General features: G+C 39.6%; 1 protein-coding gene across 8 annotated transcripts in view; it reads left to right on the top strand.

Annotated features, from left to right (window-relative positions):
• The window catches only part of VWA3B (von Willebrand factor A domain containing 3B), a 244,818-nt gene that overhangs the window by 157,497 nt on the left and 62,063 nt on the right, over positions 1-25,258 (top strand). For 7 of the 8 annotated variants that reach the window (XM_079941376.1, XM_079941377.1, XM_079941375.1 and 4 more), the window contains 6 exons: positions 619-801; positions 9,971-10,098; positions 13,182-13,324; positions 19,615-19,731; positions 21,140-21,227; positions 21,307-21,463. In XM_079941376.1, coding sequence (XP_079797502.1) covers positions 619-801; positions 9,971-10,098; positions 13,182-13,324; positions 19,615-19,731; positions 21,140-21,227; positions 21,307-21,463 — 816 coding nt within the window. The remainder of the gene's footprint in view (positions 1-618; positions 802-9,970; positions 10,099-13,181; positions 13,325-19,614; positions 19,732-21,139; positions 21,228-21,306; positions 21,464-25,258) is intronic. The other variant, XM_079941378.1, reaches the window with a different exon arrangement.

Genomic DNA, 25,258 nt, shown 5'->3' with positions numbered 1-25,258 from the left:
CTAGCAGTCTTTCCAAAACTCTCTCACAAGATGGTTGTGAGGATTAACTGGGATATTATTGTCCCCAGCAGAGTGCCCAGCGCAGGGAAGGACCCTAAGTCAATGTCTCTTTTTTCACTCTGTGGGAGACACATTGACCATGGCCTAGAAATTACTTTTTGGGAGTAGATGCTTTGGAAGCCACATGGAGATCTGGTGACCTCACTCTGTAGAATCCCAACAGCCAAGGTGCATTACCCATGACCCTAATACTTTAAGTGCTCAGAAGTATAGCCCAGCATTTTAAAAGCATGGACTTTAGGTTTAGGTGCCCTGAAATTGAGTAGTTTGGCTAGTCAAATATTTCTCCCAGATTTTTTCCCACCAAACTGTGAGCCCTCAGAGGGCAAGAGCTGAGTCATTGGTCTTCATACTCTCACTATCTGGCAATGTTTGCTTTGTTTATTGAATTGAATTTACACCTTTCCAAGAAGTCACTCTCCACTGTATACAGGATTACTATTTGAGAATTTCACTATCTAGAGCAAATACTAGGAATTTTCACGTCTTTTTTTTTTTTTTCTGTCTCTTCCTCTCTCTTTCCATCTCCCCTTTTCCCCTCAAAATTTATCATTTCAGCCACCTAAAATGGTTATAGAGCAGGCCAAATGTTTTCAGAAAGTCCCTATTTACACCATCTCCTTCTGTTACAATGATGAGATTGCAAATGGATTTTTGAAAGAGCTTGCTTCTTTGACTGGAGGAGAGTTCCATTCTTACAATTTTGGTTACAAGGATCCCTGTCCTCCAGAGGCTGTTCAGGTAAGAGCTTAATGGGCTGAGAAGAGAGTGTTCACTTATTTCAGCACTAATGGCTGGAGGCCCATGGATGAGACTTTAATTGGGAAAACAGCAACCACAAGGACACCTAAGTGGAGAAAATGAATCACTTAACAGTGAGCATACTACAAAACGTGGCCTAAGGACCACCTGAGCTAAGGCACCTGTGACAATGCAGATTCCTGGGTCCTACTTCAGAGCTACTAAATCAGGGTCTAGGCATAGAGGCCTAGGAATCTTAATATATTTTGTTTTTTTCTATGCTTTTTATTATGGAAAGTTTCAGACAAACACAAAAGTAGAAGAGTATATGGACCGTGTACCTATCAGTCAAATTTAACAATTATCAACATTTTGCCAAACTTCAGGAGTCTGTATTTTTAACAAGCATCCTGGGGGTCCATACATAAAGTTCATTAACCACTGCCTGTTTACAGACATTTGTGGGAAACTTCCAAAAAATTCAGATGTTAGGTAGTTGTCTTCTGACTTCTCAGGCTATATAACCACGTGACACCTGATAAAGCAATCCATTCTAATGCACTAATGGGAGAAAGTAAATAAAATCCTATGCTCCAGTCTTCCAGTCTTGGCCTGAAGATATGCATTTCAAGAATGCCCTCGTATGGGCTTCCCTGGTGGCACAGTGGTTAAGAATCCGCCTGCCAATGCAGGAGACATGGGTTCGAGCCCTGGTTCAGGAAGATCCCCCATGCCACGGAGCAGCTAAGCCCGTGTGCCACAACTACTGAGCCTGTGTTCTAAAGCCTGTGAGCCACAACTACTGAGCCCGCATGCCTATAGCCTATGCTCCGCAACAAGAGAAGCCACCGTAATGAGAAGCCCACGCACCACAACGAAAGAGTAGTCCCCGCTTGTCACAACTAGAGAAAGCCTGCGCGCAGCAACAAAGACCCAACGCAGCCAAATGAATAAATAAATAAATAATCCTTTAAAAAAAAAAAAAAAGAGTGCCCTTCTAGAGAATGTGGTTTTTGTCCTACTGTCTTCTTTAAGGAGTGACAAACCAGAGTACTGATCAGTGCTTACATGTGAGGAAACTACCAGAGTCTGGGGAATGAATCATCCAAAGGAAATGGAGGGAACAGTACTCTGAGCTCACACAAGGCAGAGAATACTGACTACTTCCATCAGTCATACTGGAAAACCTCATAATCTATAGACATTGGGTAGAATTTAAAGAATGATCTTCTCTAAGCAGTGGGAACAACCAAGCACTGCTCCAGTTCTGTCTAGAAAATCTTAAATGCAAGACCTGAAAGGATCAGTCCATTTCCAAGGAACTTAACTGCATCTCTGAACAAACCCCAAGAATAATTATAGGAAAGCAAAAATATCCACCACTGAACAAAGTAAAATCGACAGTTTCTGACATCCAATCAAATAGTACCAGGTATGCAAACAAGCAGGAAAATACAGGTCCATAATGAGGAGAAAAAACAAACAGAAAAAGTGAAACATGTAAAACTGACTCGGATGTTAGTATTAGAGCATGAAAACAGTTATTGTAACTGTATTTGATATGTTCAAAACGTTAGGGAGAGACATGGAAGATACAAGTAAGACACAAATCAAGCTTCTGGAGATAAAAAAGTACCATGTATGAGATAAAAAAACACATGTAAATAGGATGAACAGCAGATCAGACATTGCAGAACAAAAGATTAGTAAACTGCAAGATAGCAATAGAAATATCCAAAATGTAACATAGGAAAGAAAGAGAATTAAAACCAAAAAACCAGAAAAATAGAAAACAAGGCATCAGTGAGCTGTGGAAAAATTCAAGTAGCTTAAACATATATGAAGCAATAGTGACCAGAAATTTTACAAGTTGGATTGAAACTGTAAATCCACAGATCCAAGAAACTCAGTGAATCCCAAGCACAATAAACACGAAGAAGACGACACCAAGTTACATCAGAATCAAACTTCTCAAAACAGTGACAAAGAGAAAATTTTAAAAGAAGGTGAATTATGTACAGAGGAACAAAGATAAGAATGACAGCAGATTTCTCATTAGAAACAGTGCAAGTGAAAAGAGAGTGACGTGACATTTTTAAAGTACTGAAAGAAAAACATCTGTCAGGGTAGAATCTATATGCAGAATGTATTTCAAAAAGCAAAGTTAATAAAGATATACAAAAACTGAAATAAGTCATCACCGGTAAACTTGCAATACAAGAAATGTTGAAGAGAGTACTATATGTAGAAGGGAATCATACCAGATAGAAATACAGACCTACACCAAGGCATGAAGAGCAAAGGAAATGGTAACTGCATGGGTAAATAAGTTTTTTTACCTTGTTATTTAAATCTAATTATAAATAACTGGAGGGATTTCCAGTTCCAGCAATAATGGAGTAGCCCCATTCCTCCTAGGTCCTCTGTCTTACAGCTTAAAAGCCCTGGACATAAAACAACAAACAAGCAAAGGAAGACTCTGAAAAGTAGAAAGAAGGAGGTGGAATGCCTTGGGGACCTCAGAACCTAAGGAATGACATGGCATGAGTTCTGTGGGTTTTATTATTGTCTTCCATATACCCCAGATGGGGCACTGCCAAAGCCTCCAACCTGGAATCCCTAACAGGCACAGACCCGAAAAATGACCCAAGAACAACCTATTTCCCCTAGCTTAGCCAAAGACCTTTTTGGCAATACCTGCCCTACTCCAGCCATACATCAATGGGAAGACTACATCCCCTTCCCCAGGATTTCCGTGGAGCTGAACAGGGAGATGATCTTCCGTTACCACCCACCTGCTCCATGGAAGGAAGTGATGGTGCTCTGATATCCCTGTCAGGTGGTATCAGTATATCTGCCCAGAGAGCTAATATTCCAGCCCCGACATGGTGGAAGCCAGTGGCAATGCTTCTCTGCTGGGGTAGTGTGAGTGGGGCTGAATGGAAAGTTGATTCTCCAAACCCCACCAGGCAGAAGCAGGTGTGCTGCAAATCCTGTGCTAAGGTGGTATCAGAGGATTGAGAGGGAAGCTGGTCATCCATCCCGCCCCACTCCGGTAGAAGTAAGCAGTGCCCTCGTTCCCTAAGCAGGGTGTTGTCCAAGGCGTCCAGTGGGCAAGCTGAACCACCGTCCCACCAGGCAGCGCTGAGACTTAGCAAGGCACTGTGAGATCGGGGCATCACTGCGAAGTCCAGTGGCAAGCTGAACCACCGTCCCACCAGGCAGTGCTGAGACTTAACAAGGCACTGTGAGATCAGAGGCATCACTGCTATTCTTCACCACAGCCTTCATGGCAGAGGGATCAGCAAGGAGCTAAGCTTCCACAAACACCCAGCATCAATGAAAATGAAAAAGTAAGTGTGGGCTGGGGATAGGTGACACTCCACTTTCCCCCATCCTTTGTGTCAGTGAGGCTTGGTGAGAAGCTGCCTCCACAACACCCACCAGCATAAGATAGTTGAGGTGGTGTGAAATAGGACTAACCCCACAGCGCTCCTCCCGCAGTGGAGAGCTGAGCCTCTACCTCTATCCGGCATCAACAAGGTCAAAGGAGGTGTGCTATGTGGGGCTACTCAGTGCTCTGCTAACCCCTACCCTTAGGAGCCTCTGACTGTGAACAAAGTGGAGATAACTGTCCCACGAAAAGAGAGCTGAACTCCTGACTCTGGCTGCTGTGACAGTTCGCCTTGATGAAAACAGCTGAAAAAAAAAATCACCAGATACACAGGTATGCCCAAATGAAAATGAACTTTAACTATAAAAGTTCCCAAATATATAAAACATGTACCAGAAAAACAGGTTTACTGGAGTAAGTGAGAGGACTAGTCAAAGGGACACAGCCACAAGTGGCCCCCTCTGGGAAGCCTCTTTACCCCCATGGTCCTGAGACTCCACCTCTGTACAGAGATGCCAGAGTGGGAGGGAAAAATAGGCAGGAGGGACCCAGCCCAAGCAAATGGTCCACTCCAGGAAAACCCTTTATCAATGGGTCAAAGAAAAGTTCTCAATTTGCTTAGAACTGAATGAAAACAAAAATGCACATCAAACTATGTGGAAAGCAGCTAAAACAGTGTTGGGAGTGAAATTTATAGCACTAAATACTTATATTGGAAACAAGAAAATGTATTGAATCAACAATCTGCATTCTCACCCCAAGAAACTAGAACAAGAAGAGCAAAATAAACCCAAAGCAATCAGGAGGAAGGAAACAATGAAGATAAGAGCATAAAATCAGTGAAATTGAAAATAGTAAAACAGTAGAGAAAATCAATGAGACAAAAAGCTGTTCCTTTGAAAAAAAATTCTCAAGAATTTGATAAAACCTCTCAGAAGGCTGACAAAGACAAAGAGAGTAGACACAAAGCACTAATATCAGGAATGAAATAGGGGACATCACAGTAGATCTCACAGTCCTTAAAAGATAATAAAAGGAATACAACAAACAACTTTGCATTCATAAATTTGACAACTTAGAAAAAAAATGGACCACTTCCACAAAATCCACCAACTACCAAAACTCAACCAAGATAAAATGGACAATGTGAAGAGCACTAAAATCATAAAATAAACTGAATTTATACTTTTAAAACTTCTGAAAAAGAAATACCAAGGCTCAGATGGCTCCATGGAGAATTTTACCAAACAGTTCAAAAAATAATTAAACCAATTTATTTCAAAAAATAGGAGAGATCACTTCCTTCCTAATTCTCTTTATGAGGCCAGTATTGCCTTGACACCAAAACCAGAAGACAGTATTAAAAAAAAAAAAAGAAAAAAGAAATCCACAGACCAATATACCAATGAACAACGATGCCAAAATCCTCAATAATACATTAGTAACCTGAATCCAGCAGTGTATAAAAGAATTATACATTATGACCAAGGGGGATTTTACTCAGATGTACAAGGCTGGTTTGACATTAGAAAATCAATCAACGTAATCAAGCGTATTAACTGGCTAAAGAAGAGAAATCATATGGTCGTATTATTGTGCACAAATAGCCTTGACCAAATGCAACACCCGTTAATAATAAAAAACTCAGCAAAATAGAAACAGAGGGGAACTTGCTCAACTTACATCAACTTAATACCTACGAGTAAAATCATACTTAATAGTGAAAGATTGAATAATTTCCTCCTAAGATCAAGAAAGTGGCAAAGGCATCCACTCTCACCACTCATATTTAACATACAACTGGAAGCTGTACCCATGGCAACAAGGCAAGAGAATAAACAAAAGGCATACAGATCGGAAAGGAAGAAAGAGACCTATTCTTATTTGCTCGTAACATGTTGTCTACACATAAAACCCCAAGGAGCTAAAAAACAAAGCAAAGCTCCTAGAACTATTAAGTGAGTTCAGCAAGGCCACTGGTTACAAGATCAGCACACAAAATTCAATCACACTTTGAGAAGTCAAAATTAAATATTCCATATTATTTACAATTGCTCCAAAGAATATGTAATACTTAGATGTATATTTTAAAAATATGTACAGGATTTTTTGCTGAAAATTACAAAAGGCTGAAGAAAGAAATCAAAGAAAACCTAAATAAATGGACAGGCGTACACCTTGTTCATGGATTGGATGACTGAACGTATTAGAGATCTCTTTGATTTATAGATTTAATCCAATTCCTGTCAAAATCCCAGAAAGGTTTTTTACAGACGTGGTCAAGCTTATTCTAAAATCTATATGGCAAGTCACAGGCCCTAGAAAACCCTACAGATCTTGAAAAAGAAGAATAAAGTGGGAGAAATAATTGCAGTATTAAGGCTTACAGTGTAGCTGCGTTAGTTAAGGCAGTATGGCTTTGGTGGAGAAAAAGACACCTAGACCAATGGGTAGAGTATAGAACCCAGAAGTATACCCAGCATGCCAGTATGCCAAACTGATTTTTGACAAAGGTACAAAAGCAATTCAATGGGGGAAGGAGAGCCTTTTCAAAAAATGGTTGGAGCAGTTGGACATTCACAGACAAAATAGTGAACCTCAACCTAAACCTCACCCTTCATGCAAATATTAACTCAAAATGGATTATGGACTTAAATGTAAAACATAAAACTATAAAAATTCTGGAAAGAAATATGGAAGAAAATCTCAAGGACCTTGGGCTAGGCAAAGAATTTTTAGCCTTGAGAACAAAAGCATGATCCATAAAAGAAAAGATGGATAAATTGGACCTCATCAAAAATAAAACCTTTTGCTTTGCAAAAGACCCTGTTAACAGGATGAAAAGGCACTGGGAGTGTCTGCCGTTCCCTTGGGAGAAACTGGGCGAAGAGTACATGGGATCTCTCTGTATTATTTATTACAGCTGCATGAAATCTACAGTTATTTAATTTTAAAAAGACAATTTACTGGTAAAGCAAAAAATAATCATAAATTCAACATCTAGTGATAAACTGCTCAAAAGACCCAAATTACCAAAACTCTCTCAAGAAGAAATAGATAACCTGAACAGCCTTACATCTATTTAAGAAATTGAATTTGTAGTTAAAAACCTTTATGCATAGAAGCCTCCAGGCCCAGATTGCTTTACTGCTAATTTACATCAAACATTTAAAGGAGAAAATAATATCAGTTCTACACAAACTCGTCTAGGAAAATGAAAGGAGGGAATACTTTCATATGAGGCAAGCATTAACCTGATACCAAACCCTCGCAAATACAATCAGACAAGAAACTTACCGGCTAATATTCCTTACGCATACAGAAGTCGAATGCATAAGGACCAAGTTGGGTTTATCCCAGAAATGCAAGTTCTGTTTAACATTTGAAAATTGATATACAATTCACCAAATTAACATACTTTATTAAAAACCTTACAGTCATCTCAATTTATGCAGAAAAAGTTTTGACAAAACCTAACACACTTTTCTAATGAAATCTCTCAGCAAAATATGAACAGAACAGACTTCCTCATTCTGTTAAATGGCACTTAGGAAAAACCTACAGCTAGCACCATACTCTAATAGTAAAAGATTGTACGGTTTCCCCCTCACATCAGTAAAATGACAAGGTTGTCTGCTTTCACCACTCCTATTCAACAGTGTAATGGAAATTCTAGTTAACCCAATAAACCAGGGGGCAGGAAAACCATCCAGAATGGAAAGGATGAAGTAAAACCGTCTTTATTTTCATTCAGCATGGTTATATATGTAGAAAATCCAATGGAATATACAAAAGTGCTGCTGGAGCTAATCATTGAATTTAGCAAGATTGTAGGATACAAGGTCAACATACAAAAATGAATTTTGTTTCTACATATTAGCAAAGAAAAATAAAAATTATCATTTACAATAGCATCAAAAATATGAAACATGTAGGGACAAATTTGTCAAAATATGTGAAAGGGCCTGTATACTGAAAACTACAAAACATTGCTGAGGAATGTATCTTGTTTACGGGTCAGAAGACATCACAGTGTTAATATGTGTGTTCTCTCTCAATTGATCTTTAGATTCATCACGATCCCAATCAAAATCTCAGCAGGTTTTTTCAATTAAAAATTGACAAACTAATTCCATGGAAACTTTGAAAAAGAAAATCAAAGTTGGAGGACTAATACTGCCTGATCTCAAGACATATAAAGCTATAGTTATCAAGACAGGGTGGTATTAGTGTAAAGATAGGTATATAGATCAGCAGAACAGAATAGCAAGACCAGAAATAGACTGACACATATGTAGACAACTGATTTTCAACAAAGATGCAAAGGCAATTCAGTGGAAAAGGATATAGATTTTTATTCCCCCCCAAAATGGTGTTGGAACAATTGGACAAAATAAACACAATTTCCTCCATACATCATGCCATATTCAAAAATTAATATGATACATGGATCAAAATGATCCATGTATCATATTAATGATAATACATCATATTAATGATAAAATGATCCAAATGTAAAACCTAGGTCTTTTTCCAGGTAGAGGAGAACATATGAAAAACCCTTTGAGACACTGTGTTAGCCCCCCCAACATTTTTAATAGGTTATCAAAAGCATAGTCTATATAAGAACAAACTGATAAATTTGAGTTGATCAAAATTAAAAGCTTCTCTTTAAGAAACAATGCTAAGATAATGAAAAGACAAGTTGTAGACTGGGAGAAAATGTTTCCAGGTTGTATATCTAATAAAGGACTAGTATCCAGAACATATAAAGATCTCTCAAAACTCAAAGAAACAAAAAATAAGCAAAAGATTTGGACAGACATTTCATCAAAGAAGATATATGCATGGCAAACAAGATCATGAAAAGATGGTTAACATCATTGTCATTAGGGAAATACACATTAACCATGATGAGATACCACTACACAGCTATCAGAATGGCTATAATTAAGACAACTGACCTCATCAAGTGTTTGCAATTATATGAAGGAACTAGAACCCTCATTCATTACTGGAGGGAATGTAAACTAGTACAACCATTCTGGAAAAGTTTGATAGTTTCTTTAAAAGTTCAACATCACCAACCATTTGATCCAACCATTCCATTCCTATTTATTTACCCAAGAGAAATGAAAGCAGATGTCCATACAAAGACTTGTGCACAAATGTTCACAGCTTTAGTATTTATAATAGCCCAAACCTGGAAACTCAAACGTCCATCCACAGGTGACTAAATTTTGAATTCGGTATGTAATAGAATACTACGCAGCCATAAAAATGAATGTACTACTGATTTATGCTACATCATGGGTGAATCTCAAAATAATTATAAAAGTAAAGCAAGCTAGACCAAAAAAGGGGTATATACTATATGAGTCCATTTAAATAAAATTCCAGAAAATCGAAACTAATATAGTGACAGAAGGGAGATGAGTAGTTGGTTGGGGGAAGAGAGGTTTTGAGGCAAAGGAAAGGCAGATTTACAATGGGAAACTAGGAGGCTTTCGGGGGTAATGGATATGTTTATTGTCTTCATTGCAGTGATGACTTCACAGGCGTGACTGTCGAAACTATTCAAATGGCACACTTCACGTACATTCAGTTTATTATAATATAAATGAATTATACCTCAATTGGGCTGTCTAAAAAAGGAATAATATAAGAACTACATGAAATTCTTTAGATTCTACTTTTCCTGATACAGTTCGTTTTCTGTTAGAAATGTTTGAAATCTGAACTCTAATCTCGTAATGCATTAACTTATTTTGGCAGAATGAAGATCTGACTCTTTTAATTAAGGAAATGGAGCAGGGACGCAGTGACCTGGAGAAGGTACAAGACCTTTACTCGGAGTCCTTGGTCATGGACTGGTGGTACAACGGAGAAAAGGATGGAGACAGGTGAGCACAGCAGAGCTCCCACTTCCCCATCGCAGGGGGTCCCCTAGGATGCTCTGCTGGATCTCTTTGCCACTTCTTTCTGCAATACTTTGTGAGATTTCTTTTAAAGAATCACATAGTATGATTATGTTAGGATTTTTGTTTAAGCAAAGGGAACTCATAATCTAGTAAATTAATAATGATTGGCGGACTTTCCTGGTGGCACAGTGGTTAAGAATCCACCTGCCAATGCAGGAGACACGGGTTCGAGCCCTGGTCTGAGAAGATCCCACATGCCACGGAGTAACTAAGCCCGTGTGCCACAACTGCTGAGCCTGCGCTCTAGAGCCCGCGAGCCACAGCTACTGAGCCCACGTGCCACAACTACTGAAGCCCACACGCCTAGAGCCCGTGCTCCGCAACAAGAGAAGCCAGCACAGTGAGAAGCCCGCGCACCGCAATGAAGAGTAGCCCCAGCTCACCACAACTAGAGAAAGCCCAGGCACAGCAACAAAGACCCAACGCAGCCAAAAATAAAAATAAATAACTTAAAAGTTTTCAAAATATATTAACAAAATAATATTGATTGGCTTAGAGAGGCCACATGGTCATCCTTACATGTAGATTCTGAAACCCTTGCATGAGCCCTAAGGATGTCTCATTTCCACCCAGTGTGGACAATACCCCCCACCAACCGAAGCAGTGACGGAGCAGAGCAGGAGTGCTGTGTCACGAAGGAGATCTGACTCAGGGTCAGGAGGCCAAGGTCCAGACTTCACTCTGTGTGACCTTGGTGGATCTCCATATTGTCCATTGCCATGGGTCTCAGTTTCCTCATCTTTAAAATGATGGGTGTGGTGGTACGATTTGGGATAGATGATTCCTCAGGTCTTTTCCCATCCTATATTCTAATATGTTTATTTTGGGGGTTTTTGTGTTTGTTTGGTTGGTTTTGGGGGGTTTTTGGCCGTGCCACATGGCTTGTGGGATCTTAGTTCCCCAACCAGGGATTGAACCTGGGCCCTCGGCAGTGAAGGCGCAGAGTCCTAACCACTGGACCGCCAGGGAATTCCCTCTAATATGTTTCTAACTAGTAGTTCTTAAATAAAGATCAAAACCACCCTAACAAACACTCAGAAAGTGTGTCAAATCTTATTTAAATGATTTCACATTGTACACACATTCAAGTGTCACAGCTTCATATAAATACCCCATCAGGAAGATGTCTTTTTATTTAAAAGAGTGATAGCAAAATGGAAAGAAGTTGAAAATACATATTAATCAGGATTTCTCCTTCTTCGAAATTTATTGTCTTCCTCTTAGCAAACTAAGCATTTAATATGGGCTGGCGGCAGGGCATGAGCATGGACTCAGTAAAAAGATAAATGTTATACCAGGCATCTCTTCTTTTTTTGCAATAAGTGGGCCTCTCACTGTTGTGGCCTCTCCCGTTGTGGAGCACAGGCTCCGGACACGCAGGCTCAGTGGCCATGGCTCACGGGCCCAGCTGCTCCGCAGCATGTGGGATCTTCCCAGACCAGGGCACAAACCCGTGTCCCCTGCATCGGCAGGTGGACTCTCAACCACTGCGCCACCAGGGAAGCCCCCAGGCATCTCTTATAATGAGATTTTACAGCATTATTTTTTTTTAATTTGTTTGGGAAAGCTTAGATACATCTCCTAAATCTGGAGAATTTAAGCAAATAAACTAAGAAATAAATGAGCAGCACATCAGTGTCAATTATCTTCTCTATACTTTTCAGCTAGTACCTTACCTGTCTTCTTCCCCTTGCTTAATCAAACTAAAAAATGTCAGGACAACATGACCAGCTATTGCTTGGAAGTTGGTTTGGTCAGTTGACTGTAGCTGCTATTGATTGACTAGTAGATGTATTCTTGGTTTTTTATATGTATATATATTTTAGGGGCTCTAAGGAGCAGGTTCTAGAGTCATGCAGAGGAGTGTTTTAATCCAGGCTTCCCACCATTACATGTTAGTAACTTTGGGCAAGCTACTTAACCTCACTGAGCCTCAATTTCCTCATCTATAAGAGGGGAGTAATGGTCATCATAGGGTTGTTGGGTGGATTAAATGAGGGCATGCCTGGCACATAATAAGAGCTCTGAATTAATATAAAGAGAAGAGTAAAATGCAGTGCCTCATTCTATAGATATTATGCTTCTGTACTTCCTTATAACATATCATTAGGAAAAGTTAATTCGCCTACCTAGCTGTGGTTGAAAACAGATTGAGTTTTTTACCAGGTGGAATAAATGTTACAGCCTCCAAATCTCATCTCCCTTCTTTCTTTTTTCAAACATTTACTGAGTACAAATCATACGCCAGGCGATCTGGGGTGCACAGATGAATGTAAGCCTGGGCCCTTGTCACAGGATGCAGTGTGGTGGGGCATCATGGGACACTGGGCGGGTGCTCCATGGAGATGGGCTTGGAGGGGGAGGTGAAGGAAGGAGGGCGTGCTTTACAGTGTTGGAGCAGGAGGTTGTTCTGGAAACTCCTTTCTGTGGTTGCTGTGTTCAGAGTGTCAGAGAAGGTGTGTCTGGGAAAATATTTAGGAATTTTGGGGGATCCCTCCTGGCCCAAGATCTTCAACAGAATGGTTTGCCATGATCTGGTGCTGGCAGAGGGTTCAAGGCAGGGGTTTCCCTTCTCTGGCTTTTATAAGAGCTAGCTGTTCAACCCTTTAGTTAGAGAAAAGAGTTTCTATAATGCTTTCTGCTTTACAACAGACTCTTTCTGGAGTTAATCCTCTCATCAGCTCCATGCTGTTAGGGCCCAGCTGATGTTTCCTTCAGTTTGTGGGTGAGGGAAGTGTTGAAATTTAGAGGATTGAGCGACTGCACTTAGTCACATAGCTGGGAAGGAACAGAGCTGTGGTGTGAGCCAGGGCTGGGCTCCTGTCCACTCTTCTGCGGGGGCAGAGATAAATGACTATTCTTATTTTAACCAAATATAAGGGGAGCGGCTCTTGCAGCATTCAACACGATTGTATTGATCTAACTCTGCCTTCTTGATGGAAATTTTGTTTCCCCCTCCTTTTTTTTTTCTTTCATCTTCTTTGTCTACTTTTTATCTAAAACAGGCATCAAAAAGAAATCTGTTCCATTGTTTCAACCCCAGAAAAATGTGCAAAATCTCACGCTGATGTTGAATCAACACGAATGTCGAAAGTACCAGAGGACCTGTCAAGTCAAAAGATTCAGAAAAAGAAAGTCCTCCACGCAGGTATCAGTGAACAAAATGGTTTGACTCTCATTACCAGTTTTCCTTTAATGCAAGAAGGTAGAATAAAACTAAAGCCCCATAATATTTTAAAAGAAGCCTAAACCTGTGTTTATTAAATTGAAATTTTTATAGAAGTGATTATACATTCACATGCAGTTATGAGAAATAATACAGAGAGCTCCCGTATATCTGCTCTTCCCCCAGCTTCCCCCAATGGTAACATCTTGAAAAAATAGTACAATTTTGCAACCAGGAGATCGACATTGATACAATCCATGATCTTACTCAGATTGCCCCAGTTTTACATGTGTTCATTTATGTGTGTGTGTGTGTGTGTACTTCTATATGATTTTATCATACGTGGTTTCATATTTCCACCATCACAGTCAAGCTACAGAACATCTCCATCACCACAAGAATCCCTGGCATTGCTCTTTTATAACCACGGCCATCTCCCTCTGACACCCTTTCCCAATTCTTGGGGACCACTAAGTTCTCCATTTCTAAAATGTTGTCATTTCAAAAATGTTATATAAAATGGAATTATACAGCACATAACCTCTGGGTTTTGGCTTTTTTCATTCAACATATTTTCCTTGAGATTCATCCAGATTTTTGGTAGGTATCAGCAGTTCAATCCTTTTCATTACAGAGTAGTAGCCTGTGATATGGATGTACCAGAGTTGGTTTAACCATTCATCTGTTGAAGGACATCTGGGTGGTTTCCAGTTTGGGGCTATCACGAATACAGCAGTTATAAACATTTTTGTACAGGTTTTATGTGAACATAGTTTTTCATTTCTTTAAGATAAAGCCCAAGGGTGCCATTGCTGAGTCATATAGTATTGAATGTTTAGTTTTATAAGAAACTGCCAGACTATTTGCTGGAGTGGCTGTGCCATTTTAAATTATCACAGCAAAGAATGAGTGATTCAGTCTCTCCACACTCTCGCCAGAACTTGGTATTGATTGTCGCTCTTTTCTATTTTAACTGTTCTGATAGGTGTGTAACATCTCACGGTGGTTTTTACTTGCATTTCCCTAATGGCTAGTGATATTGAACATCTTTTTATGTGCTCATTCACAATATATCCTCTTCAGTGAAATAGATATCCTCTTCCATATATCCTTTTCAGTGAAATGTCTGTGCCCATGTGCTTTGCCCATTTTCTCTGTGGATCGATTTGTTTTTTATTGGTGAATTTTGAGAGTTCTTCATGTATTCTAGACACTAGGTCTTTATCAGATATGTCGTTTGCAAATGTTTTCTCCCAGTCTGTAGCTTGTCTTTTCGTCCTCTACTTAGGGTCTTTGGCCAAGCAAAAGCTTTTAATTTTGATAAGATCCAATTTATCAGTCTTTCCATTATGGATCATGGTTTTGGTGTCAAATCTAAGAACTCTTTCCCTAACCCTAATTCCTGAAGATTAGCTTTTATGTTTTTTCCTACAGATTTTGTAGGTTTATATGTTACATTTAAGTCCATGATTCACTTGAGTTAATTTTTGTATAAGGTGTGAGTTTTAGATCAAGGTTTTTTATGTTTGTTTGTTGTTTGGCCTATAGATGTTGCTTCAGCAGCATTTGTTGAAAAGGCTATACTTACTCCATTGAATTAATTTTGCACCTTTGCCAAAGATCATCTGGGCATATCTGCGTGGGTTAAATCTAGACTGTATGTTCTGTTTCAGTGATCTATGTGTATATCTCTCCACATAGATCACTGATCAATGTCTTCATTAATGTAGCTACAAGGTAAGCTTTAATATCAGATACAGTGATTCTTCCAACTTTATTTTTCTTCTGCAAAATTATTTTAGCTATTCTAGGGCCTGAAATTTCTGCTTAAATTTTAGAATGTGTTTGTCTCTGTTTACTAAAAATCCTCTCAGATTTTGATAGGAATTGCATTAAACCTGTAGATCAATCTGGGAACAACTGACATCTCCACAATGTTGATTCATCCAGCCTCTGAATGTGGCATGACCCATGAACATGACCCCTGACCATGACCATGTATTTAAATCTTCTTTGATGTCTTACAAGCAGCATTTTGTAATTTTCAGTTTACACATCCTGTACATATTTTGTTAAGTATATACCTAATTATTTCATTTGAGTATTTTGAACAATTACAAATGGTATTGGTTTTTTAATATAGGTTGCTGTATGTTCATTGTTAGTGTATCAACATGTGATTGATTTTGTGTGTTGATCCCATAATGAACAACCTTACAGAACTCACTTAATGGTGCTAGGAGTTTTTTGGGTTTTGTGGTTGGTTTTTTTAAAATTTTGGTGTGTGTGTGTGAATTCGTTACTGTTTTCACATATACAATATGTTATCTGCAAATTTGGACAGTTTTATCTTCTTTTCCAGTCTTTCTGGCTTTATCTCTTTTTCTTGCCTTGTTGGCAGAAGCTAGAACTTCCAGCACTATGTTTAATAAGGGTGATGAGAGTGGGCATCCTTGCCTTTATCCTGGTCTTAAGGGGGAAAGATATTCAATCTTTCCCCAGTAACTATGATTTTAGCTGTAGGTTTATTGTAGATATTCTTTATCAAGTTGAGGAAGTTCCCCTCATTCCCAGTTTTCTGAGAGTTTTTATCATGAGCTGGTGCGGGATTTTGTCAAATGCTCTTTCTGTGTCAAATGATATATCATATGGTTTTTCTTCTTTAGCCTATTGATATGATGGTGGATTACATTGATTGCTTCAAATGTTGAAGCAGCCTTGTATATCTGGAATATCTTCCACTTGGCCTTAGTGTTTATTTGCAGTGCTTTTGAGTGTAACTCTTTGTATGGTTTCTCTGGGTATAGCAGCATATAAACATGACTTATAACACTCTTCTGGTATCAACATTTTACCACTTTTTGTGGGTGTGGACATCTTACTTCAATTTAGGTTTCTTTGCCTTCCCCAGTTTTAAATATCATTGTCTTGAGTATCAGGTGATGCTACAATTTTTATTTAAATCATCAAATATGATTTCTAAATCTCAAGAGGAAAGGATAATCTATTGTATTTACCATATTTTTGCTCTCTTTTGTTCTTTCTTCCTTCCTGATTCTCCAGAGTTCCTTCTTTTATCATTTCCTGTCTGTTTGAGGAACTTCCTGTGTTCAGTCTTTAAAGGTAGGTCTGCTAGCCACAATTATTTTTTATTTTTTCCTTGTCTAGGAATGTTTTTATTTTCTCTTCATTCCTGAAGGACATTTTTGCCATATTCAGAATTTGCAGTTGATTGTTCTTTCCTGTCTGTAGTTGAAAAACATAGTGCCTCTTCCTTGGGCTCCTACTTTTTAAATGTGAAATTTGCTGTTGCTCAAACTGGTGCTTCCCTCTAGGTACTGGGTCCTTTCTCTCTGGCTTGCTTTAAAAATTTTTTCTTTGTCTCGAATTTTCAGTGTTGAACTATAACGCATCTTGGCATGGATTTCCTTGGCTTTACTCTGTTTGGGGTTTGCACAGCTTCTTGATTTGTCTGTTGTATCTTTCACCAAATTGGGGAAGTTTTCATCTATTACTTCTTCAAATGGTCTCTCAGTCCCACTTTTTTCCTCCCTGTCTTGGGACTCTGATAATATGAATGTTGGGTATTTTGCTATTACCCTACAGGTCCCTCAGGCTCTGTCTATCTTTTCTTATTGTATTTGCTCTCTGTTGTTAAAATTGGCTGAATTCTATTTTTACGTCCCCAGAGTTCTCTGATACTGCTGCCCTCTGCCATTTTCAGTCTACTACTGAGCTCATCCAACAAATTTTTTTTATTTCTCATATTTTATTTTTCAGTTCTACAATTTCCACTTGGAAACTTTTATAACTTCAGTTTCTTAGCTGAGATTTTCTATTTGTTTATTTGTTTCAAGAGAAATTGTAATTAATTGCTGAAGCATGTTTCTGACAGGCTTTGAGATCCTTGTCAGGTAGTTCCAGCCTCTGACTCATCATGGTATTGGCATCATTTGATTGTTTTTTCTCCATCAAGGTGTGATTTTCTTTATTCCTGATATGATGGGTGATTTTTTTTTACAGTATCCTGAATGTTTTGTCTATTATGTTAGGGACGCTGGATGCTGTGTAAATCTTTATTTTAGGAAGCAGCTGTCCTGTTTAAAGTTAGCCCATAGGTCATGGCCTGCTCTTGTGGGTTGTGGTTCCGCTGGTAATTTCATTTTCACAGCCTTTGTGGTGTTATTTCGGTGCTTGGTTTCCTGGTGTCACTGGGGCTCCTACTGGTGCTGCTGAGGGAGCAGAGGAGTATCCCAGGCCAGGATGCTAGATGCCTCTCAGTGGAGGAAGGTTGTGGTGGCTTCCCCTGCCACACACACACTGTCTCTTGCGTGTCCCCATGTCTCTGGGCAGGAGAAGAGAGCCTCAACCCTGTAGGGACCAAGAGGCATTGGCTGAAGCTTGGTCCCTCTTGCATGATCTGTCCATTTGCCCTGGTGTCTCTGTCTTAAGCCCATGGGGACACAGAGGATTCCCATACTGGGCCACTTGTGCAGCAGCATCCCTTGTGCCAGTCCTACCTGCCCATTCCAGTACACGTGGCTTTTGCTAGAAATGCTGCTTGCCGCTCATCCTGAACATCTTAATGGCCTTTGGTCATTTGTACCCGGTCACTTAGATTTGGGATCGTTGCTGTTGGTAGGCATCCCTGTGCTGAGTTTTTATTCTGTTTCAGTTTTTAATTTAGAAGAGTGATGAAATGTGGTGACTGACTGTACAGAGCTGGGGGAGTAGTTAAATGCTTGAATCCACTGCCAGATCAATATACTTTTACTCCTTATTTTCAGAGTTTGGGAATAGCACAGTTGTTATGTTTGGGGACTTCGGGAGCTAAATTTCATTTTCACTTGGACACACCTCTTGTGTTTGCCCAGCGAGTTTGATCGAGGTGGCCTGCCGGTGTAGTCAGGGGCAGGAGCTCAGCTCTCGTATATGGATCATTCATCTCTTTTGCTCACAGACGTAGCTCCTGAGAAAATATATCCTTCTTAATTCCTTGTTACAGAGGCAACCAAAACAGCAATCACCCTGTCTGTTGCCTAGGAAAACAAATAACACATAGCACACTCCTAACTCCATGTGTGGAGACCCTTGTGTTATCTTCCTGTGCAAAAGATAGACAAGGCAGGGCTTCCCTGGTGGCGCAGTGGTTGAGAGTCCTCCTGCCGATGCAGGAGACACGGGTTGGTGCCCCGGTCCGGGAAGATCCCACATGCCGCGGAGCGGCTGGGCCCGTGAGCCATGGCCGCTGAGCCTGCGCGTCTGGAGACTGTGCTCCGCAGCGGGACAGGCCACAGCAGTGAGAGGCCCGCGTACTGCAAAAAAAAAAAAAAAAAAAGATAGTGCAGATTATTAGCTAATGTTCACTCTAATTGTCTAATTTCTTGTAAGAGAGGGTAAGTCCCTTCTTGTCGAAAATAGGACGCATTTCATTTATGAATACCATACAATGCCTTGGTACTGCAGAAGGCATCCAGGTCGTGAAGCACAGAACACATTTACAATTAGTCTGGTTTCTGTGACCACGTGGGAAAAGTAATCAGCATGTCTTGGTACAAACTTATTATCCTCTAAAGCACACAGATTCAATGTCAGAATTTGATACGTGTCTACTTGCTAGTTGAAAGGACCCAACAGAGGGTAGAAAATCATATAAATAAAGGCTTAGACAGCAACTGTGGTCAGCAGAGTTTATAAAATGAACTACAGAGATGTCCCGCTCTAAACCCTGCAAGCTGTGAGTGTGATGGGGCATCACTCCCATGATTCTGGGAGTGATAAGAGGGTTATGTGACCTCGGCCAGGTTCTCTAGGAGAGCCCAGTGTACTCACGTGAGCCCCTGAAAGCAGGGTATTTTACCAGCTGGTGGCAGAAGAGGAAGTCAGAGAGATTTGGGGCAGGAGGGCCATCGGTGTGCCATTGTTGGCCTGAAGATAGAGGGGGCCCATGAGTAGGAATGGGGGTGCCTAAGGAGCTGAGACAGGCCCCCAGCTGACAGCCAGCAAGGATATGGGACCTCAGTCCTGCAACTGCAAGGAAATAAGTTCTGCCAACAACTTGAATGAGCTCGGAAAGAGATTTCTCTCCAAGAGGGGCAGAGTTTGAACTCAGATGAGTGGAACAAGCCATTACCGCAGCATTTACTTGGTGGCAGTACTGTCCCCCTGAGGGTTGGGAGACTGAACCTGCTTTCTTTTTAAAGGATCCAAGAATGTAGTTGCATCTCATGAAATACCTCCTTCCAACACCCTTCTCCCTGTGGTACCCACAGAACCAACCAAAACCAGCCTACTCAGGAGCCAGCTGTCCACCCTCAGGAGCTCAGCTTGCAGTGAGAGGAAGGACGGCCTTTCCAATTCCAGCAGCTGGAACACTCCAAGCGACAGAGGCAAGCCAGCAAGGGTCTCTAGGTCAGGAAGCCTGGAGTGGTCTCCTCTCCCCAGTGTGTCTGCTCCTGAAAGAGCTGGGTAGAGGTACTTTGGGGGGAAAACAAATGATTTTTAAGTGAGTCCAGAGAGCTTCCTCTTCAAAGGACTCCCTTGTAAATCAGGTCATCTTGTGTTAGTGAACTGGATTTTCTTAGGGTCAGACTTGCATATATGGTGCCTGGGTGTTTAATACACCCGTGGCTCGTACAACCGCGGCACTAGTGGTGATGCTCGCTGTCACTGCGTGGTTTGAACTTGAAAACCTAGTACTTCATAGCTGGTTTATTTTCTTCCCCTCGTTCACAGGTGGCGCCATCCGGCAAGCCCCTCTCCGATCCACACTGTCAGCCTTTTGGGGGCTAAATGTGAGGAAAACGAGACTTTTCCACTCAATTGTTATGACGACTGATAATGTCATTATTCTTAAAATAGTAAATTTTAAGAATAAATTTCCTGAAAGTTTAATTCCTGTAGCACTTCTCCCTATCTTTCAAAGAGTTGATAAATAATAAATCCCCAGCTAAACACACACATCCACACAAGCCCCTAAGTAGTAGGAAGCGCCTGAGGGACAAATTTACACCTGTTGTTACTGAGTCATAGCTTAATCAAACCTTGTGTTCTTCAGTGCTGATCGTGGGATGACTTTTCCTCTGTTTCAGTTAACCTGCCCTATCTCCTAAATCTGCTACGTGCACAGTCCTTTAAGGGGCTTATCCCATGATGATCGGGATATGATTTCTTAGGCATTTAACTAGCTCACTCCCAAACACCCCTTCTTTCTACATGCTGCTGATTCAACTAGCTCATATCCCTTTTCATTTATGAATCCAAGATTCTATAAGGATATACATTAAAAACTCCAAATAATAATTTGAAAATGTGAACTTATAACTAAACAGGACCTAGTAGGGATTTTGGGTTTCTGCACAGAGCTGAGGAATTACAGCATAAACTATCGAAACCTGAAACGTTGAACAAGGCTCTCCTGTGTAATTTGGGGGAAGTCTAATGAGGGCCACATTGAACAATTATTGGTTCATGGTATTCTTACTTGACATTTTAAAAATATGTTTTCTGGAGAATGAGTTTGTCTCATCCTTTTATGGAGAGAGATCTCAATGGGTATGGGGTGAGATAGATTAGCAAAGCAATGAGAGTACCCTATTTACTCTTGCATTGGTCTTTAGCATCCATTGCAAATGAATCTTGCCTAGAACCCCCTCTGACAGATCAGTTCTGGGAAAAATAGTCCGTTTATTAGCCCTCAGTCACAACTGAACTCAGAGATAAGTGTGATCCTTTTGCATTTTTGATATAAACCCCATATATGAGGAAATTATACAGCTGCCATTTCCCTTTCCACAGAAATGGGCATCCTGCTGACAAATGAGTTTCCAGATGACAAGTCATTAGAAAGATTGACTCGAGAAGGAACCCAAGTTTATGACCAAGAGTGAGTAATTTTACTGGGACAGTTTTGTTGTGTTTTTGTTTGATACAAGTTTTAAAAGGTCACAGTCTCGTGTTCTTAGTTCTGCAGGAATGTCTTCAGCAAACTGGCTCAAGATCCATGGCTTGGTGGCCAAGAAGCTCACCATCATGGATGCTTTGTCCATGACTGCCATCCCTCACAGTCCCACCTATGTCCCCATTCTGGACAAGCATGTCGTTTCCAAGGTCTTTGATGGGGTAAAACTGATTTTCTATATGTCCCTGCTTGATGTAGTTTTCATTTCCTGCCTAAATAAAGAGTAGTTCACTTGACGTCTTGTACAGTTGTCACAGAAATGTATTTCAGCGATTGGGAAAAAATTATTTGCAAAGGCAGTAAAAAGGAGAGAGAGAAGCTCTTAAGCATTTTTGCTTCTAAGCTGAGAAGAACAATTTCTTCTTTGTTGGGTTGGCAGTTCATGGCTCGTTGCTGATGGGTGGCATTGTGGAGCTGCAGAAATGTCTGAAAAGCCTCTAGGTCAGAGTCTTGAGTCACGAGTGAATATCAGTCTGTATCAAAGGACAGGGAGCGCTTGTGAGAGATTTTGTCCATCCTTTGCTTACCTTCTGTTCCTAAATACAGTGGCATCTTTTCCATCCTAAAAGTCTCCAAAGGAAAACGTCAGAAAGAGGGAGGGAGAGAGACACAGGGACAGAGATGCAGAAAGAGAGGGATTGAGAGAGAGGATCGGGAGTGAGCCAGAGCACAAGAGCCATGAGAAAGTGAGAGTCACGTCCTGGCAGGAGAAAAAGAGCTTCCGGTAGGAGGGCGCAAGTTGGGGTTAACTGTGGAGGAAAGCCAAGCACTGTAAAGTTTGCCTTGAATTGGGCAACTGGAAGGTCCTTGCCCTACGCAAGAACAGATCCAGTGGAGCAGCCAGATTGCACAGAGATGAGGAACACAAGAGAAACAAGAATAGGAAGATTGAACCCTAGTGCTTCCCGGCAAATATAGCAGTAACTCATGATTTAAATAGGAACGTATCAAGCTTTACAGTCAGTAAATTGAAATAATATCCTTAAAAGCCCTTATCTCATGCTGAAATTTTGCAGAGGGTATATAGGAAATTTGGGATTTGCTTCCAAATAATCTGGATGGTGGAAGTAGTTGGGGGAAGGGAGGAGTAGATAAAGCAAGATTGGCCATGAGCTGGTAATTGTTAAATTTGGATAATAAGAATATTGAGTTGGGGGAGGGTCATTCTACTATTCTCTCTGCTTTTTTACGTATTTGGAAGTTTCCATAGAAAAAGTTGAGAAAAAGCAAAGGCAGGAAAATTAAAAAAAAAAAAAAGCTTTATCTAACTGGTCTCGCAGTAGCTGACATTTGATGTATTTGGAAGTTGCAGATGAATTGGTGGACTTTTTCTGTTAGTCACATTTAAGAGATTATACCCATGGAGTTGGATATGCATCCTGATTTGACATGACCAGCAGTTCTTGCTCTGGGGGTTGGGTATATGACCCCTTAGGCTGGGTTCCTGATGACTTTGCCTCAAGGTGAGCGGTCCTATCCCTGGCTGTGACCTTGTGACTGGAAGATTCTATTTCTACCTTCAGTGAACTCTAACCTGAGTTAGTCAGGTTAGATTAGTCAGGTACCAACTTAGTCAGATACCAACTTATCATTTGAATTTGACTTCTTCCAAAAGCAAGAGAGAGAAACCAAATGCTGATTTATTCCTTCTAGGAAGTTTGGTGACAGCTTCTCATATTCTGTGCACTTATTTTATTACTATTTTTGAGTTTTGTTTGAAAGAAAATATATTTGGTGAACTATCCCTGGAAATAGAATTTTCTGGTACTTATCATGTCTCCTAAGCCTCCCAACAACCTGAAATACATTGAAAAGTAAATACTCAAAAAACAAATATGAGAAGGTAGGAAGGCAAGCACATAAAATCAAAGGGAAGATTTATAGATTGAATACCTAAAAATGTTATTTTGCATTAAAAACATATAACTAAAATGAAGGCAAATCTCAGAAAAATATTTTTAACGTATACAACAAAGAGTTACAGGAGTAATATGTTAAATATGTGTTTGCATGTGTGTATCCATGTAAGTTAGCACATGCATATGGTGTGTGTGTGTGTATAAATCAGGGTTCAGTATACACACAAAAATGCACATGCACCCATACCATAAAGGAATAAGAAAATGATAAATATCCCAGTGGAAAATCTAGGGGAAAAAGTTTAAAAATAAGAAGTCAAAAACCACATAGAAAAATATTTCTTGCTGGTAACCAAATAAATGCATTTTTGAAAAAATGCAAATTAAAAAAAATTAGACAACTTCCCCCCATCATCAACTGTGTAAGGTTAAAAAATACTAATAAACAGTCATGGTGAAAATAGGATGGAATTAGAACTTTTACATCCTGCTGGGGGGAGTATAAGTTGGTATAACCTTGGCAATATGTTCAGAGGCGTTAAGGGCTTACAACTTCTCCTCCAGCAAATCCACATGTAGATATTCCATCTACAGAAGGAAATAATCAGAAATACTGAAGAATATATTCAGAGAATAATTATTGCTGCCTTATATCTAACAATGAGAAAATTGAAAACGACCTAAATATCCAATAAGTACACCCATATGATTGAATGTCATATGTTCATTAAATATCATGTTTCTGAAGAATAAGTAATGACATGGGGAGAAGCTCTCAATACAATGCTAAATGAAAAAATCAGGGTACAAAACCGCACAGATAGTACATTAATTTGGTTACATATGTGTATGATGTAGACATAGCACTCTTTGTCTCTCCCTTTTCTCTTTTGCCAAAATGTTACTAGTGTTTATCTGAGGGGTGAGATTATTGGAGATCTGGGGGTTTGTTTATATAATTTTTCGTTTTTGTTGTAGTTCTTTCAACTCTGAACATACATTAATGATAGGCTGAGAAAAAAAAAGTTAAGAAAAACAGACCTAAAACAAGAGATAAAATAGTTTAAATGCAAAGGACACTTGATTTTTAATTAATTTATTGGTTTATTTTTGTTTGATGAGTAATATATGAGTACATTCTTGTATAGAATGACCATTTAGAAGTCTTTAGAGGAAAATGTCAAAGTTTCTCTCTCCACCAACCTCATTTATGAAGGAAACACTCTGAATAGTTTGGTGGATATCCTGCTAATCCTTTTCAACACACACACACACACACATATGAATACATTACATATATTTTTACACATACACATAACAATTTTAATATACAAAACAGTTTTAATAAGGTAATACCATATGGATTTGCTATTTTATCTTTTAAAAACATATGTCTTAGAGACTTTTCTCTGTGCGTAGATATGGGTCTATCTCATTTTTGTTAGTTGCAAATTTCTTCCCCATTGTTAATGGACATTTACATTGTGTCCTTCCTCCTCCTATTACAAACAATCCTGTAATGGATTTCCTTGCACAGAGACTTCTGGGCACCTCTACAAGTCTGTCTTTGTGATAGATGGATTGCTGGACCCAAAGGATGTGTACATTTAAATATTTGACAGATTAAACCAAATCACCCTCCAGATAGATTCTATATTTCCACTAGTTTATATTCAGAAAGACAGCCATTTTCCTAAGAGGAACTGTATATCATACTTGTTGATAAGCATTAGTTCTACAAGTATAGAGATACTTTGAAAACCCTAAAAATAGTGTGCAGACCTTAGTGTGCAGATATCTTATTCAACTTGTCCTCTCCTCATATTTAGAAGAAATAAACATAGTAACTCACTGCAGCACTTTGAAATTTGCTCTCCAGGCTGTATGCAATGTATCTGGACTCTGGGGATAATAATATACCTACTCTGAGACTGTTATACTGTGTATAGTATAGTGAATATATATAGTATAGGTATATATATATAGTATAAAAAGAAGTAATGCGTATAATGGGCTGCAAGCACTGAATAAACGTTGGCTTTTTTCGCTTTTTTTTTTTTTTTTTGCAGTACGCAGGCCTCTCACTGCTGTGGCCTC

This window comes from Stenella coeruleoalba, assembly GCF_951394435.1.
Source record: "Stenella coeruleoalba genome assembly, chromosome: 13".
NCBI classification, from domain to species: domain Eukaryota; kingdom Metazoa; phylum Chordata; class Mammalia; order Artiodactyla; family Delphinidae; genus Stenella; species Stenella coeruleoalba.
The sequence above is the reverse complement of the archived record's forward strand: the minus strand, read 5'-3'. Positions and strand labels throughout refer to the sequence as shown.